Here is a 17,524-nt window from a genome sequence, read left to right on the forward strand (position 1 = left end):
CCTTGGGCTTTAGGCTCTGGCAATGAAGAACTACAAAGTAGTACAGTAATGTGGCTATATAACAAACTTCTGGGCCTGCATAGTAACTGTTAAATGGCAGTTATGTCCTTTAACTGATGTCTCATCTGTTCCAATACCTGAATAACTTTTCTTCTGCCTTAAATCTGTTTTTCAAATGAGAGCATATGCAGAAGCTTAATATATAAGAAATAAAAACAGAGCTTAGGTTGAAGGAGAGAAAGGGTCACATTGTCCTGCTGCCTGCTCAGCCATCATCAAGGAAGCTGCCTTGTTCTGTACTCCCAACACTTAGCTCATTAACACATTGGACCATAAGGCATGCTTTTGTTGAACTGTACTGTTAAAAAAAAAAAAAAAAAACTGTCTTATAGACTCACATAGTGTCTTCTCTGCTAGGTCCCTTTGAATCTATTTTTTTTAGCTTCCAAACTGTCATCCTACTAAAATTACTGAATGTTACTAACAACTTCTCACTGGTCAAATGTAATGGATTCTTCTCTGTCCTTATTTTCTTTTTTATTCTGTATTCCCCAGTGTTAGCAGGTTCTTTTTTCCTTCCTTTTGCTTCCATGACATGCTGCCAATTCTCCTGCCATACGACAATATTCCTCCTAATTTTTTCTTTGGCTCTTGTTTTCCCTACATTTCAAGGTTCTTTCCTCAGTACTCTGCTCCTTCTACTCATATTCTCGAAAAACTCACTTTTTTTTAGGTTTTAATTACTGCCTGTAAGTGACTCACCTCCATATACATCACCAACTCTGGACTGCCATCTGAATTACTCTTTCTGTAGTGCATTTCCTTTGAGTAATTCCAGTGTCATGTCAGTATTATTAATTCACTAAAAACTGGAAGTTCTCTTTTTCTTCCCTAAAGTGTCCCTATTTCTATCAATGCTACTACAATTTTTACAACCTAACAATTAGGGTATCTTAAAGTAATCTTTGAATTGTCTCTCTTCATGATTGCCAATAAATTCCTAATTCTATAATATTTAAATCACCATACAAAAAGCTGCAGGGACACAGAAAAGTATAACTCATAGTCCTTCTCCCCTCAAGAGACTTGAAATGTAATTATGAGATATAAGACATGTAAATACAACATAAAATAACAAGGATAGGTAGGATTCTAATAGGTGACACTAGAGACACTGACAGAAAACACTCCAGAGGAAATAGCACCAACAAATACAGTCAGGAAAGTGTAGGATAAGTGTGGGGAAAAAAACAGTCTACTTTGGGATACAAGATTCACAACAGTATTACATAAGAGACAGAAACTATAGTGTTCTGGGTTTATCCATGAAAAGAAAGGCAATAAAAAATATTTTTATGACAAGAGACATATGAGCAAGCCAGGTGCAGCGGCATGCACCTGTAGTCCCAGCTACTTGAGAGGCTGAGGCAAGAGATCACTCAAGCTCGGGAGTCCAAGACAAGCCTGGGCAACAATAGCGAAACCCCACCCCAAAAATTAAAAAAGAAAAACAAGAAGCCAGGCACAGTCACTCACACCTGTAATCTCAGGGAGGATCACTTGATGCCAAGAGTTTGAGTTCAGCCTGAGTAATACATCAAGACCCCACTTCTACAAAACAAAAAATTTTTTACTTAAAAATCAAAAAATTAGCTGGGCATGGTAGCACACACTTGTAGTATTCTACTTGAGAGGCTGAGGCAGGAGGATCACTTGAGCCCAGGAGTTCGAGGCTGCAGTGAACTATGATGGCACTACTGTAATCCAGCTTGGGCAACAGAGTGAGACTCTGTCTCGATCAATCGACACATGAGCATGTTTTTGGGTAGATACAGCATGGTGCAGTAAAAAATAAAAACTTGGACTCAGGAATCAGAATGACAAAATGAATCCTAGCTCCAGCACTTAAAACCATACAGTTTCTTTGATCCTCTGTTCTGTGTAATTGTGAGAATTAGATGAATTAAACAATGTAAAGCATTTAGCGTAGTTTTTCACATAGTAAATGTTTGTATTTTTCCTTTTATGTTTAAAAAAAAATCTTGTGCCTTTGAAGGGTGAGATGGTAGAAAGTGGGTTATTGAAGATTCCAGAGTAAGAAGTTTGCAGAAACTCAATATATAATAAAAGATAAAAGCAAAACTATACAATTGAAGGGAGATGGGACCTTCATCCCACACAACCTGGAACCCTGCCAGCTCTGTGTCCTCCACCTTCTTGTTCTTCCCCTATCCTTAAAAATCCTAAGGGCCAACAGGGCCACAGGACACAAATACCAAATGATCTCATTAAGATTTTCTGAATTAAGAGAGGGGAATACAGTCTGCTGAGAAGGAAGAAAGGCATAAATTTGGGGTTATAAGTAATGTCAAAAAGGTTTATAAAGCTAGGGTATCTAAAGGAGTATTAAAAGTGCCACAAGCTTGAGAGTCCAGTTAAGATTACATAAATTTCATTTTCTTGTCATTCTCAGTAACACTTCCCAAGCTCACCCTTGAGAAAAATAGATGGTAAAGTAACTGAGAGCTATGGACTGGCATGCTGGGCATAGTAGAAGGTTAAGTGTCTGAAACAGTAGTTGGCACACACACAAAATTGGCCTCCAAATACTGTATCAATGAAAAGGAGACAACAAATTCTAGCAAATTAGCAAGGACAGCTACTTTCAGGCAAGAACTGTATTCTATACCCTTGCATCTTCTATTTTGACTATTGTAGTCATGAGCACAGGGTAGCCACTGAAGTACAGAATCATGGCAAAAGTAAAGAAAGTATTAATATTTCAAAGAGAGACATATACATAGACAATGCAAATAAACTTTAGGGAGAAAACTAATGCATAAGAACTCAACACTTAGAGTATAAGAATTTTTCACTGACAATATTTGAAACAGACAGATTTCAAATACAAAATTATTTTTAACTATTTGTTTAGGGAATCTACTATGTAAGTTTTTATAAAAATTTACCTGGATTCTTCTAAAGGATGCTGGACAGTAAGAAGTCGAGGGTGTCGAAGCCGAGTTAACTGTTGGACTCCTCGTTTTAGAGAATCAATGATTTGATCCTTTTCAAATTTTTGATACTTGTCAATCAGTTTTTTATCAAAGACAAAAACTGCCACTTCCTAAATAAAAGAATTGTGTAATTTTAGTCAAGAAATATAGAAAAGTGATAAAATTATATGAATGTCACAATCTACAAATAACTATGCCATAAAAATGTTAGCACCACTGTAATACTTTTCTGATATCAAAGAGTTGGTTTCCTTATGATAGTAAATCTAAACATTTTAAAAGGTGTAAAACCTAGAGTCCTCATCTAAAGAACACAGGAAAAACCTTACCTTTGAATTCTGCTATCACAGGTACATATTAATTGTGTACAATATGTTGTTTCCTGTGTAGTAATCTCTTATGGACACAGAACTCAAAGAAAATGTTTAAAAATTTAAAATGTAACTTAACAATGATAATCATGAAGTATACTACAAAATCTTGAAATGTTTTTTGAAAGAAAGGTTGTATGTCAGGGAGTACCTGTTTTTTTTTTTTTTGAGACGGATCCCTCTGTCACCCAGGCTGGACACAGCCACTCACTTCACGCCATTCTCCTGCCTCAGCCTCTCCGAGTAGCTGGGACTACAGGTGCCCGCCACCACGCCCGGCTAATTTTTTGTATTTTTAGTAGAGACGGGGTTTCACCGTGGTCTCGATCTTCTGACCTCGTGATCCGCCCGCCTCGGCCTCCCAAAGTGCTGGGATTACAAGCGTGAGCCACCGCGCCCGGCCGGGAGTACCTGTTTGTAAGAAAAATGAATTTGTAGTATCTTTTACATATGAATAATCTATATTCTATCTCATACCTTCCTATCCCCCATCTTGTTAGGGGCAGTAAATGTAAACAGTTACTAGTACAGGGACTTGCTCTCCTACCACCTCTCTTTGAAATCATTCACAGCTTATTTTATACCACTAAAAGCACACATCCTCCTTACCATCTTCTTCCTTTCATTATTCCTCAGATACCCAAGGAAAAACAGTTCTCATGTAGTTACCCCCTCTTAACAAATCAAAAAAACAGCTCTACTGATAGGTGATGTGTTAAATCACTGATGTGTGTTCCTGGTAATAAGGCAAAATAAACTGGAAGTGAAATTAGCAAAGAATGCTAGCCTTCCAAAATTCCTTGAAAGATTTTGAAACTCTTTCAGAATTTCTATGTCTTTGAAAGCCTCAAATTAAACCTACTGCTACTCAACTATCAATATCCAAGACATTAGTTTTCTATTTTATTCTCATTTTTTTCTCTTCTAATTACTTTCTTCTGTTCTGCATTTTTGCTACATTAACATTATTATTTTCATAAGTTAGCCTGGCAACTCAACCATCTCATAGAGATTCACTGCAAAAAGTCCAATCCAATAAATTTCTCAAACATAACTTGTAAAATGAGGGTTCCTTGTGTATATAAATGAGTTAAGGATATTAGAGGAGTAAGACTCTGAAAAGTGGCAACAAAAAGGAATTATTTAGCACTGTAACTCAATTAAAACACAACATTCCCCCAAGCATTTGTGAATAAGGCAACATTTACTACAATAAAACAACAAAGGATGTATTTATACAGCACTCAAGACACTGGCATTAGATCAGAGGAGACTTTGAGTCAATTTCCCTTCAACTGACCAGCTGCCTTTGGGCAAGTTTTCTCAACAGAAAAAAAAAGAATAAATAATAGTATGAATACCTCAAAGGACCACTGAAGAATAAGTGACACAGTAATATAAAAAGAACTTATTGTAATACCTGACATATTCAATTAATGTTGGCTAACGTCGTTACACCACTAACATCAAGACTTGTATTTTGTTATTTTTCTATTACTGATGAGTTTTCTGCTGATACACATCTGATCAATGACAAATATATATGATCAATGACACACATTCAAGACCCATGGTCAAGAATCAACTTTGAAAGACAGAGATTCAACAACCTGTCAACTTGATAAGGAACATTAATATATTAAGCTAAACAAAATGATGTGATATAAACCCAATACCATTCCCATGTCACACAGAAATAAACATGCAGCATAAGAATATAACAGTGATTAAGAGCCCAGTTTCCAGAGTCACACAAACCTAAAATGGAATTTCACTCCTGCCATGTATTATGTTGACCCTGAACTCAAACCTTGGTCATTGTTATTTTCAGACCAGAGTCATAAAAGGAACGACATAAAAAATGAAAATATAATACACTCTACAGCTAAAGTTTCAGGCATCAGTCTACTAGAAAATCTTACAAATAAAGAGGTTCCCAAGTCAACTATCTATATAATAGAAATAACAAGATAGCATTTGCGTATTTATATGTGCCAAGCATTGTGCTAAGTACTTTTCAGGAATTATTCTTTTCCTCACAGAAACCCTGTGAGACAAACATTATATTAACTTTACAAATGAGGATGTTGTGGAGAAGATAAATGTTTTCTAAGATAAAAAGAAGTCAAGTTTCAAACACAGTTAGTCCACAGGACTATATTTTTAGCCAAGACATCATTCTGTCACCCCAGAAATAACACAGGGAAAATACAGAACACCGAAGCAAAACACGATGCACGTCTTCAAGAAAGAAATCAGTCATTTAGGCTGAGTAACAGCTTTAAATAGCACTCATATAAACACCTAATCTTAACTCTTGATCATTATGAGGCACAGGACAGCCAGGAGGTAAGAGTTTTACATAATACTAATTTGAACTAAAAACAAATGACCTAAAACTTCAAGTTCCCATCTTGCCATTCATGTGCACAATCTTATTTTAGTAAGTCTTCTGTTATAACACATTTTATAAATGTATCCAATTTAAATGTGTTATGGCCGGCGCGGTAGCTCACGCCTGTAATCTCAGCACTTTGGGAGGCCTGGGTACTCCAAAGTGTCCAGCACTTTGGAGCCTGGGCAGCACAGCGAGATTCCATCTCAAAAAATTAAAATAAATAAATGTTTTATTTTTCAAGTCTTTTTTTTTTTTTCTTTTTTTGAGACAGAGTCTCACCCTATTACCCAGGCTGGAGTGCAGTGGCACAATCATGGCTCACTGCAGCCTCCACCTCCTGGTCTCAAGTGATCCTCTCACCTCAGTCTCCCGAGTAGCTGGGACCACAGCCATGCACCACCATGCCCGGCAAATTTTTAAATTTTTTTGTAGAGACAAGGTCTCACTATGTTGCCCAGGCTGGTCTCAAACTCCTGGACTCAAGCAATCCTCCCACCTCAGCCTCCCATAGTGTTGAGGTTACAGGTGTGAGCCACCGTGCTCTGCTCAAGGTGTTCTAAGTATATTTAAAAAAAGGACTACATGAAGTAGCTCTTGCAGTTTCACCACAAGTAAAGAGGAACACTATAGTTCATGAAGAAAAAGAAAACACTGGCTGGGCATAGTGGCTCATGCTTGTAATCCCAACACTTTGTGAAAATGAGGCAGGAGGATGGTGTGATGCCAGGGGCTCGAGACCAACCTGGGCAACACAGTAAGGCCCCATCTCTTAAAAGAAAAAAAGAAAAGAAAAAAAAAACTCACAAAATTCTCTCAGATAGTCCATTGTTTTAGGTCAAAGATAAGTCCTAAATAAGTCAGAAGAGGTTATCAACTATCTTGAAAATATTTTCTCTTTGTTTCAATCAGTTGATTAAAATTAACCAATGTTAACAAGGTTGTGTTGTTAATCCTCAGGCCTCATACTGACTTCCTAAAATAAAACTATTACACTGTACAAAGCCTTTCATCAGAATACACCATAATCTAATTTCTAACTTACATTTTTCTTTTACTACTTTTCTACACTACCCACTCTGCAAACATATATCACTTATGCAAAAGTCCAGTCACCTTATATATATTACAATCTTCTTGAAGAAAGAAACAATGTCTTATGTGTCTCTGTATCTACCACAGAACTCAGCAGTTATGGCTAGAAGATACTCAGATGTCTATTGCTTACTGATAGTAAATAAAGATAAGCAATTAAAGCTTTTTATTATCATCTTTAATTAAAATATTTTTTTAACTTTTTATTAACAAAAATGTCAAATATACAGAAAAGATCAAATAGCACAATCATCCAGTATGTCTTCTGCTTAAGATTCAACAACTGTTAACTGTAGTTAAATTGAGGGTTTTTCAATACAAAAATTATTGGAACAAAATATAAGCAATATATGGCATCCTATTATTTATTTATTCATTGTATATTCTTTAAAAACATTGGCAAAGAAAGACACTTACTAAAAAGTATTTTTTCTCAATAGCCTAATTTAAACAAAAAAGGCTACCGAAGTATTCTAAAAAACTGTAGTATTTGTCACAATACAGTATATGTCCCATTTGATATAGACCTAATTTATAATTTTTAAGAGCTACTTGTGAGCCAGGCATGGTGGCACATGTCTGTAATCCCAGTTACTTGGGAGGCTGAGGTGGGAGGATTGCTTGAGCCCAGGAGGTCAAGGCTGTAGGCTACGGTTGTGCCTGTGAATAGCCATTGCACTCCAGCCTCAGCAACATATTAAGACCCCCTCTCCGGAAAAACAACAACAACAAAAAAACCAAAGAAGCTATTTTGCTTACTACGAAGTTGAGCTCTGTTGATAACAAGATAGTTTTAAGTAATACAATTTAAATTACATGATTTATAGTAACGTGTCTACGATTCTCTAACAGCGATCACGACCTCCACTAACCTAACCCTCAGAGGTACCAGAGGTGGCTTTTGGAACACAGATGTTCGCTCTCTATTTTATGGATCCTCATGACTGACTGGTGGTGACTGCCAAGCATCACACACTTCATTTTTCATCTGATTTTGGGATAATGTTCCTTCTTCAAAACAGTAAAGCAAAATATAAACTTTTATTTATATTAAGTTAAAAATAAGCTGCTGAGAAGAATGAAAGGTAAAAACATATACCCCTTAAAATTACTAGTCTATGATCTATATTTTGTCTAAGTGACATGACTAGCATATTTGGCTTCACATAAAAGTTTCCTTTATTTTAAAACTATTAATTATTCTAATTTCATTTTTTATTATAATTTAATTATGCTTTCGTATATACACTATTAGCAAGCCTCATCCATGAATACTGGCATCTGGATAACACAATGCATATTTTGTAGTAAGGAAGGGATTACGTCCAACCCAATGTTTGGTAGAGTGGATAAGATATGAACAATAATTATTTAGTATATAATAATTATTAGAAATCAATCAATCTTCCCTATCCTCACAGAAACAGTCATTTCAGGGAGGTGTTATGAAGCCCCTGAAGTAGGGCAAAACTATCAGGTCAACAAATACAACTTTTAAAGCAAAGTAACACAAAGCTACCCTTTTTTTTCTTTTTTTCAAGAAAAAAGTTCTACTGCAAAAGCAAATATAAAAAGTCATAATAAATGTAGGATACTAGAAGACTACTCATAAATATTAAATGAATCAATTTTGAAGGGTAATTCCTTGACAACACAGAATATTATGTCAATCTAAACAGAAGTGCTTAATAAATGCTTAAATATTCCAAGACCAGGCAAAATTACATATATAAACATATACACATACACACACATTTTTTTAAACATCCTCTCCCAAAATAAATCCCTTAGCTTGATATTTGACAGTTGAAAGAAATTTCAAAATCTAGAATTATTATTCTACTTGAAAGCAGGTAAAAATTAGGGACACAGCGGAGACAGAAATTAGACGTATGTGGTGTTTTATTATAAATTATTTAAACAAATTAGCAGCCTTGATAATCATAATATTCCTACCTAACAGATAACAGTATTCCAATTTTTAAAGGACATACATGTACATATGTATGTATGTATATGGTAAACATTTCTCATTTATTATATATATAGCTTGGCCAAAATAAAAATTTCCATCTTTAATGGCTAGTTTAAATAAAGTATAACTTAAAAATTAGCAAAATCAATGAAATCCAACCAAGAGCATTTGCCTCAGAAATACCTCTCAAATAAATATTTATAACAAAGAACATAACAATGTTTGAAAAGAATACCTATATTCAAATGACCATTTTAAGCCTGAAAACATGAAACTGTGTAAAAAGACTAAGTCAGTTAGAAAGCTATTAACAGAAATAAAATGGTATAAATTCTATGTTTGAATTACCTAACAGACATTTTTAAAGTTCAGAAGAGAGGGGAGCAGGGAATATTTCACTGAATTTTCAAAAATTAAATAAACCCTCCACCCAGAATGTCCAAAATTAAAAAGACCATATAACAAGATTGGCAGGGATGTGAAGAAACTGTAACTGCTGGTGGAAGTGTACACCGGCACCACACCAGAAAAATTATTTGGCAATGAACTCATACACTACAACCTAGCAATCCCATACCTAGGTAATGCATCATATGTGCCAATGGCACATACAAGAATGTCTATAGCTGTACTCTATCAATGAAAAGAAAAACTGTATTGTTCAACAACACAGATATAGCTTATCCATATACTATTAAGGAAAAGGGGTCAAATACAAGAGTATATACAATTGCATTTAAATAAAGTTCAAAAACAGGCAAAATTATTCTAGTGTTAAAGGACAGGGTAGTGGTTATCCCTGGAGAGAAGGGGGTTAGGGATAATGACAGGAAAGGACACGAGTATTAGTAGTATTTCTTTTATTGGTCTGGATGCTGGTTACATGGGTGTATTCACTGTGAACATTTATCAAGCTGTACACTCATGATTTGTGCAATATTCTATAATATGCTGAACATAAGTTATTAAAAATAAGTTTATATTTTAAAAATTAATCAGACTACACAATTTTTTTCAGACAGTCTCCCTACATTGCGCATGTTGGTCTCAAACTCCTGAGCTGAGGGGGTCCTTCCACCTTGGCCTCCCAAAGTGCTGAGACTACAGGCATGAGCCACCATGCCCAGCCAACATCACAATTTTTATTCTCTAAATATTACCTGGAGATGTCTTTAGCATCCCTGCTGAGATTCCAGAAAAAAAATAATAGTGAGAAACTAAGAGCTGCTTCTAAATGAACACTCAAAAAAGAAACTAGGCCAGGCATGGTGGCTCATGCCTGTAATTCCAGCACTTTGGGAGGCCGAGACGGGCGGATCACTTGAGGTCAGGAGTTCAAGAGCAGTCTGGCCAACACGGTGAAACCCCGTCTCTACTAAAAATTCAAAAATTAGCCAGGCATGGTGGCGCACACCTGTAGTCCCAGCTACTCGAGAGGCTGAGGTGGGAGAATTGCTTCAACCCGGGAGGCAGAGGTTGCAGTTGGCCCAGATCGCGGCACTGCACTCCAGCCTGGGCGAACGAGCAAGACTCTGTTTCAAAAAGAAAAAGGAACTAAACAGCTCTACAAGTGCACTAATAGCATACACCATTAGTATAAAACTTAAATAGTAGCTTAAAATGCCAATAAGCTATCATTAAAGAGCTATCAATTTCAACATGTTTACAAACTGTAATTTGGTAAATTTATCCAAACAATAACTGAAAAATCTTAATGTCTTATTTATTTTTATTTTTTTTTTTTGAGACGGAGTCTTGCTCTGTCACCTAGGCTGGAGTGCAGTGGTGCCATCTCGGCTTACTGCAACCTCCACCTCCCAGGTTCAAGAGATTCTCCTGCCTTAGCCTCCCGAGTAGCTGGTACTACAGGCACACGCCACCACGCTCAGCTAATTTTTGTATTTTTAGTAGAGATGGGGTTTCACCATGTTGCCCAGACTGGTCTAAAACTCCCGACCTCAACTGATCGGCTCACCTCAGCCTCCCAAAGTGTTGCAATTACAGGCATGAGCCACTGCACCTAGCCGTCTTCAAATACTAAAACTATGTGTGAAAATCCCCCGTCCCAAACCCCTAACCCATTGTTTACCTCAAAGGCAATGTCAAATTTAAGATCATATATGCTGCCATAAAACACAACTGCAATATGGCACAAGAAAGACTGAGAGGGTAGAAAAGACACCCTGAGTCTTAATGCCTCTTTAGGGAGAAAAAGAGATCAAGAACAGTTATCTTTTTTCATTATCGTTCTTCCAGGTTATCTAGATCAGTGCTGTCCTATCAACAGAATTTTCTGTAATGATAGAAAGTTCTATATCTACATTGTCCAGTACAGTGGTCCTAGACTAGCCACATGTGGCCATGGAACATTTGAAATGTGACTAGTACAACTAAGGAATTTAAATTAATTTAACTTTGGCTACCATATTGGGTAGCACAGCTCTAGACTGTATATTTGGTATGATTCACTGAATAAAAATGAGACAATTGAAAAAGAATTAAAACTTTTCAATTAAAGGGGAAATTTAAACGATGCTTCAATGTCAAGGTGGTTAAGGACTTAGCTATTCTTTAAAAAATTAACCAGCAGTAAAGACAGGATATTCAGTTTTGACCCTTGCAAGTTGAAGGAGGCAAAAAAGGAAAATTTGAACCTATATCCACTGAGCTCACTGGTGTACCACCTTTCATTCCAAAGCAATAAATATAGAAAAAAAGTGGAATGTAGAAAAGTTCCCTAAGAAAATCCAGTGCTGACAGTCAGCAGTTGAGAATGGGGTTCTATCATCTGTGCCTGGTTCTCATGTTCTAGAAGTTCCAACATCATCAGGAGATTTCAGCATGTGAACTACTGATATTACCACAACTACCTAGAACCTTTCTAGTTACGCACAGAGATGCTATTATATATTACCACATCCTTAATAAAAATGCCTAATTTTATAAATTTGTTATTTTGTTTTCCCCTTATATAACTGATTGTAAAAGCAATTTGTGCCAGAATCAGAGGAGGTTGTTCATTTACAAAACTCATGACCTCATTAATAGTTTTTAGGTAGTCAATACTCAAGAAACCATTTACGTTTTTGGATGAGCTTATGGTGAACTGAAGAAAAAGCAATGTTCAAAAGTAACAAATCGATCAGCATTTCAGATGCAGATCAACTCTGAATTTCAGTAAAGACTTCCAAATGGCAATTAAAAACAAGATTTAACAGGCTGAATACAAATGACATACCAGCAATTTATCATAGGATCAAGATTCCTATTTCATAAAAGGATAACCAAAGCCAATTCTGTCTTCAATGTACTTACCTGGGAAATAAGCTAACTTTGGAAAAGTAGCAAATAATGCATACCCACAATTGTATGATTGTGGTAGTCATTGGGAGGTATATATAAGAAATCCTTTACATTTTACAACCCATATATTTCACTTGTAGGGAAGTAAAAGACTTTTGAAAACAGTGATTTTGGCCAGGCATGGTGGCTCACGCTGTAATCCCAGCACTAAGACTGCACTAAGACACACTTCACGTTGAAAAATTTAACTGGGTATTTTGCCGGTAACATATTGAAAAATATGGAAAGAAAATTTAAGAAAATGGCAATTTCTATCCTAAAACACATACTTCGCTAAATATTACAATCTAATATACTTGTTTGCTCAACTGACATGTTTATTAATTAAGCAAAATTAGATTTCAAGATGATATGTCAAATGGTATATCTGTAACCAGGAGATTCAGAGCATGTTTAAAAGCATTTGTTTTTTGTATGACTTCATAAGATAAAATGAGAACTAAAGAACCCATTTAAGAACCTATTAAAGAACTTTTGGCATTTCTTAACATAAAAATGCATACACGCATTTTATGGTTCTTAGCATGTGTGTTTTTTCCAAGTGGATGCTAAATTAAAACTTACCTGCTTTGTTGACTTTTTTGTGCCATTAAAAATCTTCCAAGCTAGCCCATTGCCACCACTGGCAATGTGTCTACCAACATCAAATTCTCTAGTGACGGGATTTCCCATTACAGCACTAGTGACATCAGCTGTTACTTTTGTAACAGTACTCTTCAATTTATTAAGCATGGACTCCATGGCTGCAATATTGGGTAGTTATAGTTACCTAGAAAAACAGAAGGATAGTGGAGAACTGATCATTTCTTATCTGTATAAGCATTTATTCATAGTTAATTTGAAAAGTGTAAGATCTCCCAAACAGTGAACAGAATAATCCTATATAGATAAAAGTTGTATGTTGGTTTTATCTTCAGAGAACCCAATACACTTTAGTACAAACGTAAGTCCAGAAATCAAACTGTTCGTTTCAACCTCAGTTCTCACTGACCAGGAAAAGATATACTCACACTTGACAAAGACATTAAGAAAGAGAATGAATATTGCTCAACTGTATAACATGGATCCTTTAAGACTTAAAGTGGGGGATGGGTGTGGTGGCTCACGCCTGTAATACCAGCACTTCGGGAGGCCAAGGCAAGCGGATCACCCGAGGTCAGAAGTTTGAGACCAGCTGGCCAACATGGTGAAACACCATCTCTACTAAAAATACAAAAATTAGCCAGGCGTGGTGGGTGCCCGTAGTCCCAGCTACTTGGGAGGCTGAGGCCCAAGAATCACTTGAACCCAGGAGGTGGAGGTTGCAGTGGGCCGGGATTGCGCCACAGAACTCCAGCCTTGGTGACAGAGTGAGACTGCATCTCAAAAAAAAAAAAAAAAAAAAAAAGACTAAAAGTGGGGTTTGTGGGGTTTGGGAGGGTGAGGCAGGTGGATCACTTGAGACCAGGAGTTCAAAATCAGTCTGGCCAACGTGGCAAAAAACCGTCTCTACAAAAAATACAAAAATTAGCCAGGCATGGTGGTGCGTGCCCATAATCCCAGCTACTAGGGAGACTGAGGTACAAGAACTGCTTGAACCTGGGAGACGGAAGTTGCAGTGAGTCAAGAGTCGAGATTGCACTACTGCACTCCAGGCTGGGTGACAGCATGAGACTCTGTCTCAAAAACAACAACAACAAATATAGAAGGTCCGACTCTCACTTCACATTAAACATTTATTCTTATTTTTTTCACCCCTTTTCACAGGTGTTGATCACTTCACATTAAAAACAACAATATACAATTTAAAAGATGCTAACGCTTTACTAAGCAATAAATTTGTACTCTCTTTTTTTTTTTTTTGAGACGGAGTCTCGCTCTGTCACCCAGGCAGGAGTGCAGTGGCATGAACTTGGCTCACTGCAAGCTCCGCCTCCTGGGTTCATGCCATTCTCCTGCCTCAGCCTCCCAAGTAGCTGGGACTACAGGCGCCCGCCACCACGCCCGGCTAATTTTTTCTATTTTGTAGTAGAGACAGGGTTTCACCGTGTTAGCCAGGATGGTCTCGATCTCCAGACCTCATGATCTGCCCGCTTTGGACTCCCAAAGTGCTAGGATTACAGGCGTGAGCCAATATGCCCAGCCTATTTTCTTTATTATTATTTTTCTGTAGAGACAGGGTCTTGCTATATTGCCCAGGCTGGTCTCAAACTCCTAGCCTCAAGCGATCCTCCCATCTTGGTCTCCCAAAGTGCTGAGATTACAGGCATAAATAAGCCACCACACCTAGCCCAAATTGGTATTTTATAAAAAGTTTTATTTGTTACTAAAATAATAATTACATTCAACTATGAAATCATTTAAGAATATTTCCTAAAAGAGAAGCACTGGCCAGGCGCAGTGGCTCAGGCTTGTAATCCCAGCACTTTAGGAGGCTGATGGAGGTGGATCACTTGAGCTCACGAGTTCGAGATCAGCCTGGGAAACATGGCTAAACCCTGTCCCTACAAAAAATTCGAAAATTAGCCAGGAATGGCAGCATGTGCCTATAGTCCCAGCTACTTGAGAGGCTGAAGTGGAAGGATCGTTTGAGCCCGGGACGGGGAGGCTGCACTGAGCTGAGACAGCACCACTGCACTCCCGCTGGGTGACAGCCAGGCTCTATCTCAAAAAAAAAAAAAAAAAAAAAGCACTGACGGTAAAGGGACAATAAAATATATACAAGCATAAAGTCAGAAGATTATTTTTAAAATTTTACATAGCTTTGTTATTAATGACTAGTGTCATTAATGAATACTTATCATTTAATTGGTAATTTTCAATAAGCATAATGATCAGTAGTTGTTACAGGTTGAATATTTATCCTAAATGCTTGGGACCAGAAGTGTTTTGGATTTTTTTATTTTTTCAGATGTTGGATGCTTGCATTATATACTTACTGACTGAGCAATCCTAATTCAAAAATCCAAAATCCGAAATGCTCCAAAGAGCATTTCCTTTAAGCACCATGTCACTGCTCAAAAAGTTTCAGATTCTGGAGCATTTCAGATTTTTGGATTAGGGATATTCAACCTGTATTAATAATTAGTAATTGCCAGGCTTAACTTTTCTCCTTTGGTAAATTAAAATAGACTCTAATTGTGATGATGTCTGTTGACATCTTTAGTTGAAGAAAGCTAAAGGAAGCTTTCTTCAAACTAGAATGTCTGTATCTCTAGGGTTACATGAAGACTTTTCAGGGAATACATGGGCATAGACAGTTTTAAGGTAGCAGTTCCTAATCTGGAGTCAGGTAAAGACTTCAAAGAGTATTAGAGGTATTATTAGGCCCCCATACTAGGTTTTATTATTGAATGCATTAAACATATATAAAACCATTTTGTAGTTATGAAAATGTTCATACAATTATTTCAAAATAATTTTTTTCTATACATTTTATTTCATACATTTAAAAATATTACTCTAAGTAAATAAATGAATAAATTACTCTAACTTCTGGCCATGAGGGAGGAACAAAGAGTGAATTTGCCCTCTTGCTTTTAACAACTAGAAAACTGAACAAAATATATGAAACACATTTTTCAGACATTGAACAGGCAGCAAGAGCCTTTGATCCCAGTAAGAAAGAGAACAAGAGAACCAGGATTGCCCCAGAGGCACATTCCAAACTACAGAGCATAGAGCAGAATTCCAGGTAGCTATCTAGCTGAATTGAGAAGCTAGAGGGCCAAACTGGCATTCAAGAATGCGTAGGTAGATGAAAGTTCTGAGATACAATTTCAAAGTGAATGAAGCTATGCTGAAGAAAATGCAAACCGGTCCCCTTCATGCTCTGTTCCCTGGCCCCACACATGCTTATGCATAGTGTGACACTCCACCAGGTCTGGCAAGAACCAAACTAGACAGCTATGAGTTGAATAGTTTCAAAGCTCACACAAGGCTGCAAATCATTCGATATCTCGTCAGCCAGAGTAGTGAGTCTTCATTGACCACTAAGACATTCAGCAGAAACCTATAAGAACCATGCCTTAATAGTGGGGTAAACCACCCTTAGAGTAAAAGCTAATCTAAATCTACTCTAAAATCAATTCTCAAATGACCAAAGTAATCATAAATTACTAAACTGCCTACCAGAACAAAACCCAACAGTCATAAAAGACACATAACATGCACAAAAAAATTCAGATACTAAACAATGTAACATTCACAATATTCAGCAGGCAATCAATAACCATCAGACATGCCAAGAAGCAAGATGATGCAACTTATACAACAGTAGATCCCAAACCCTAGGCCGCAGATCAGTACCAGTCCATGGCCTATTAGGAACCGGGCTGCAGAGCAGGAGGTGAGCGGTAGGCGAGCAAGCATTACTGCCTAAGCTCTGCCTCCTGTCAGATAGGTGGCAGCAATAGATTCTCATAGGAGCCTGAACCCTACTGTGAACTGCACATGCGAGGGATCTAGGTTGTGTGCTCCTTATGAGAATCTAACTAATGCCTGATGATCTGAGGTAGAAGAGTTTCACCCTGAAACCAAGCCCCCCACCCCCCATCCGTGGAAAAACTGTCTTCCACGAATCTGGTCCCTGGTGCCAAAAAGGTTGGGGACTGCTGCTATACAAAACTCCAAGAAATTAAATAAACCACACACAGGATAAACACAAAGAAACTCATACATAGATATACCAAGTAGCTGAAAATCAGTGATTAAAAGAAAAATCTTAAAAGCAGCCACAGAAAACAAGTAAATTACATATAAAAACAAAGATAAGAATTTCCCCAGACTGGCCGGGCGTAGTGGCTCACGCCTGTAATCCCAGCACTTTGGGAGGCTGAGGCAGGCAGATCACAAGGTCAAGAGATGGAGACCATCCTGGCAAACATGGAGAAACCCCATCTCTACTGAAAATACAAAAATTAGCTGGGCATGGTGGCACACGCCTGTAGTCCCAGCTACTCAGGAGGCTGAGGCAGAAGAATTGCTTGAACCCGGGAGGTGAAGGTTGCAGTAAGCCAAGATCGCGCCACTGCACTCCAGCTTGGCGAGGCAGCAAGACTCCATCTCAAAGAAAAAAAAAAAAGAATTTCCCCAAATTTGGCAGAAACAACACATGCCAAAGAACTGAATGAGGTCTTTAAACTGCTAAAGGAAACTGTCAACCTAGAATTCTATAGGTTGGGGAAAAAACTCTCAAAACTCAATGTGAAATAAAGACATTTTCAGAAAAACAACAGACAATCACTATAAAAACTATTAGAACTGGGAGGATCACTTGAGCCCAGCAGTTCGAGATGAGCCTAGGCAACACAGTAAGACCCCATCTCTA

The 17,524-nt window shown here is 37.3% G+C and overlaps 1 protein-coding gene across 3 annotated transcripts in view; it reads right to left on the reverse strand.

The window, feature by feature from the left end:
* The window catches only part of SCYL2 (SCY1 like pseudokinase 2), a 72,191-nt gene that overhangs the window by 42,486 nt on the left and 12,181 nt on the right, over positions 1–17,524 (reverse strand). For all 3 annotated transcript variants that reach the window (XM_032168909.2, XM_032168910.2, XM_058424999.1), the window contains exons 2-3: positions 12,781–12,985; positions 2,970–3,127 (exon numbers count right to left, since the gene is read on the reverse strand). In XM_032168909.2, coding sequence (XP_032024800.1) covers positions 2,970–3,127; positions 12,781–12,957 — 335 coding nt within the window. In that variant the 5' untranslated portion in view covers positions 12,958–12,985. The remainder of the gene's footprint in view (positions 1–2,969; positions 3,128–12,780; positions 12,986–17,524) is intronic.

This window comes from Hylobates moloch, unplaced genomic scaffold (genome assembly GCF_009828535.3).
Source record: "Hylobates moloch isolate HMO894 unplaced genomic scaffold, HMol_V3 SCAFFOLD_12, whole genome shotgun sequence".
Classification (NCBI taxonomy): Eukaryota; Metazoa; Chordata; class Mammalia; order Primates; family Hylobatidae; genus Hylobates; species Hylobates moloch.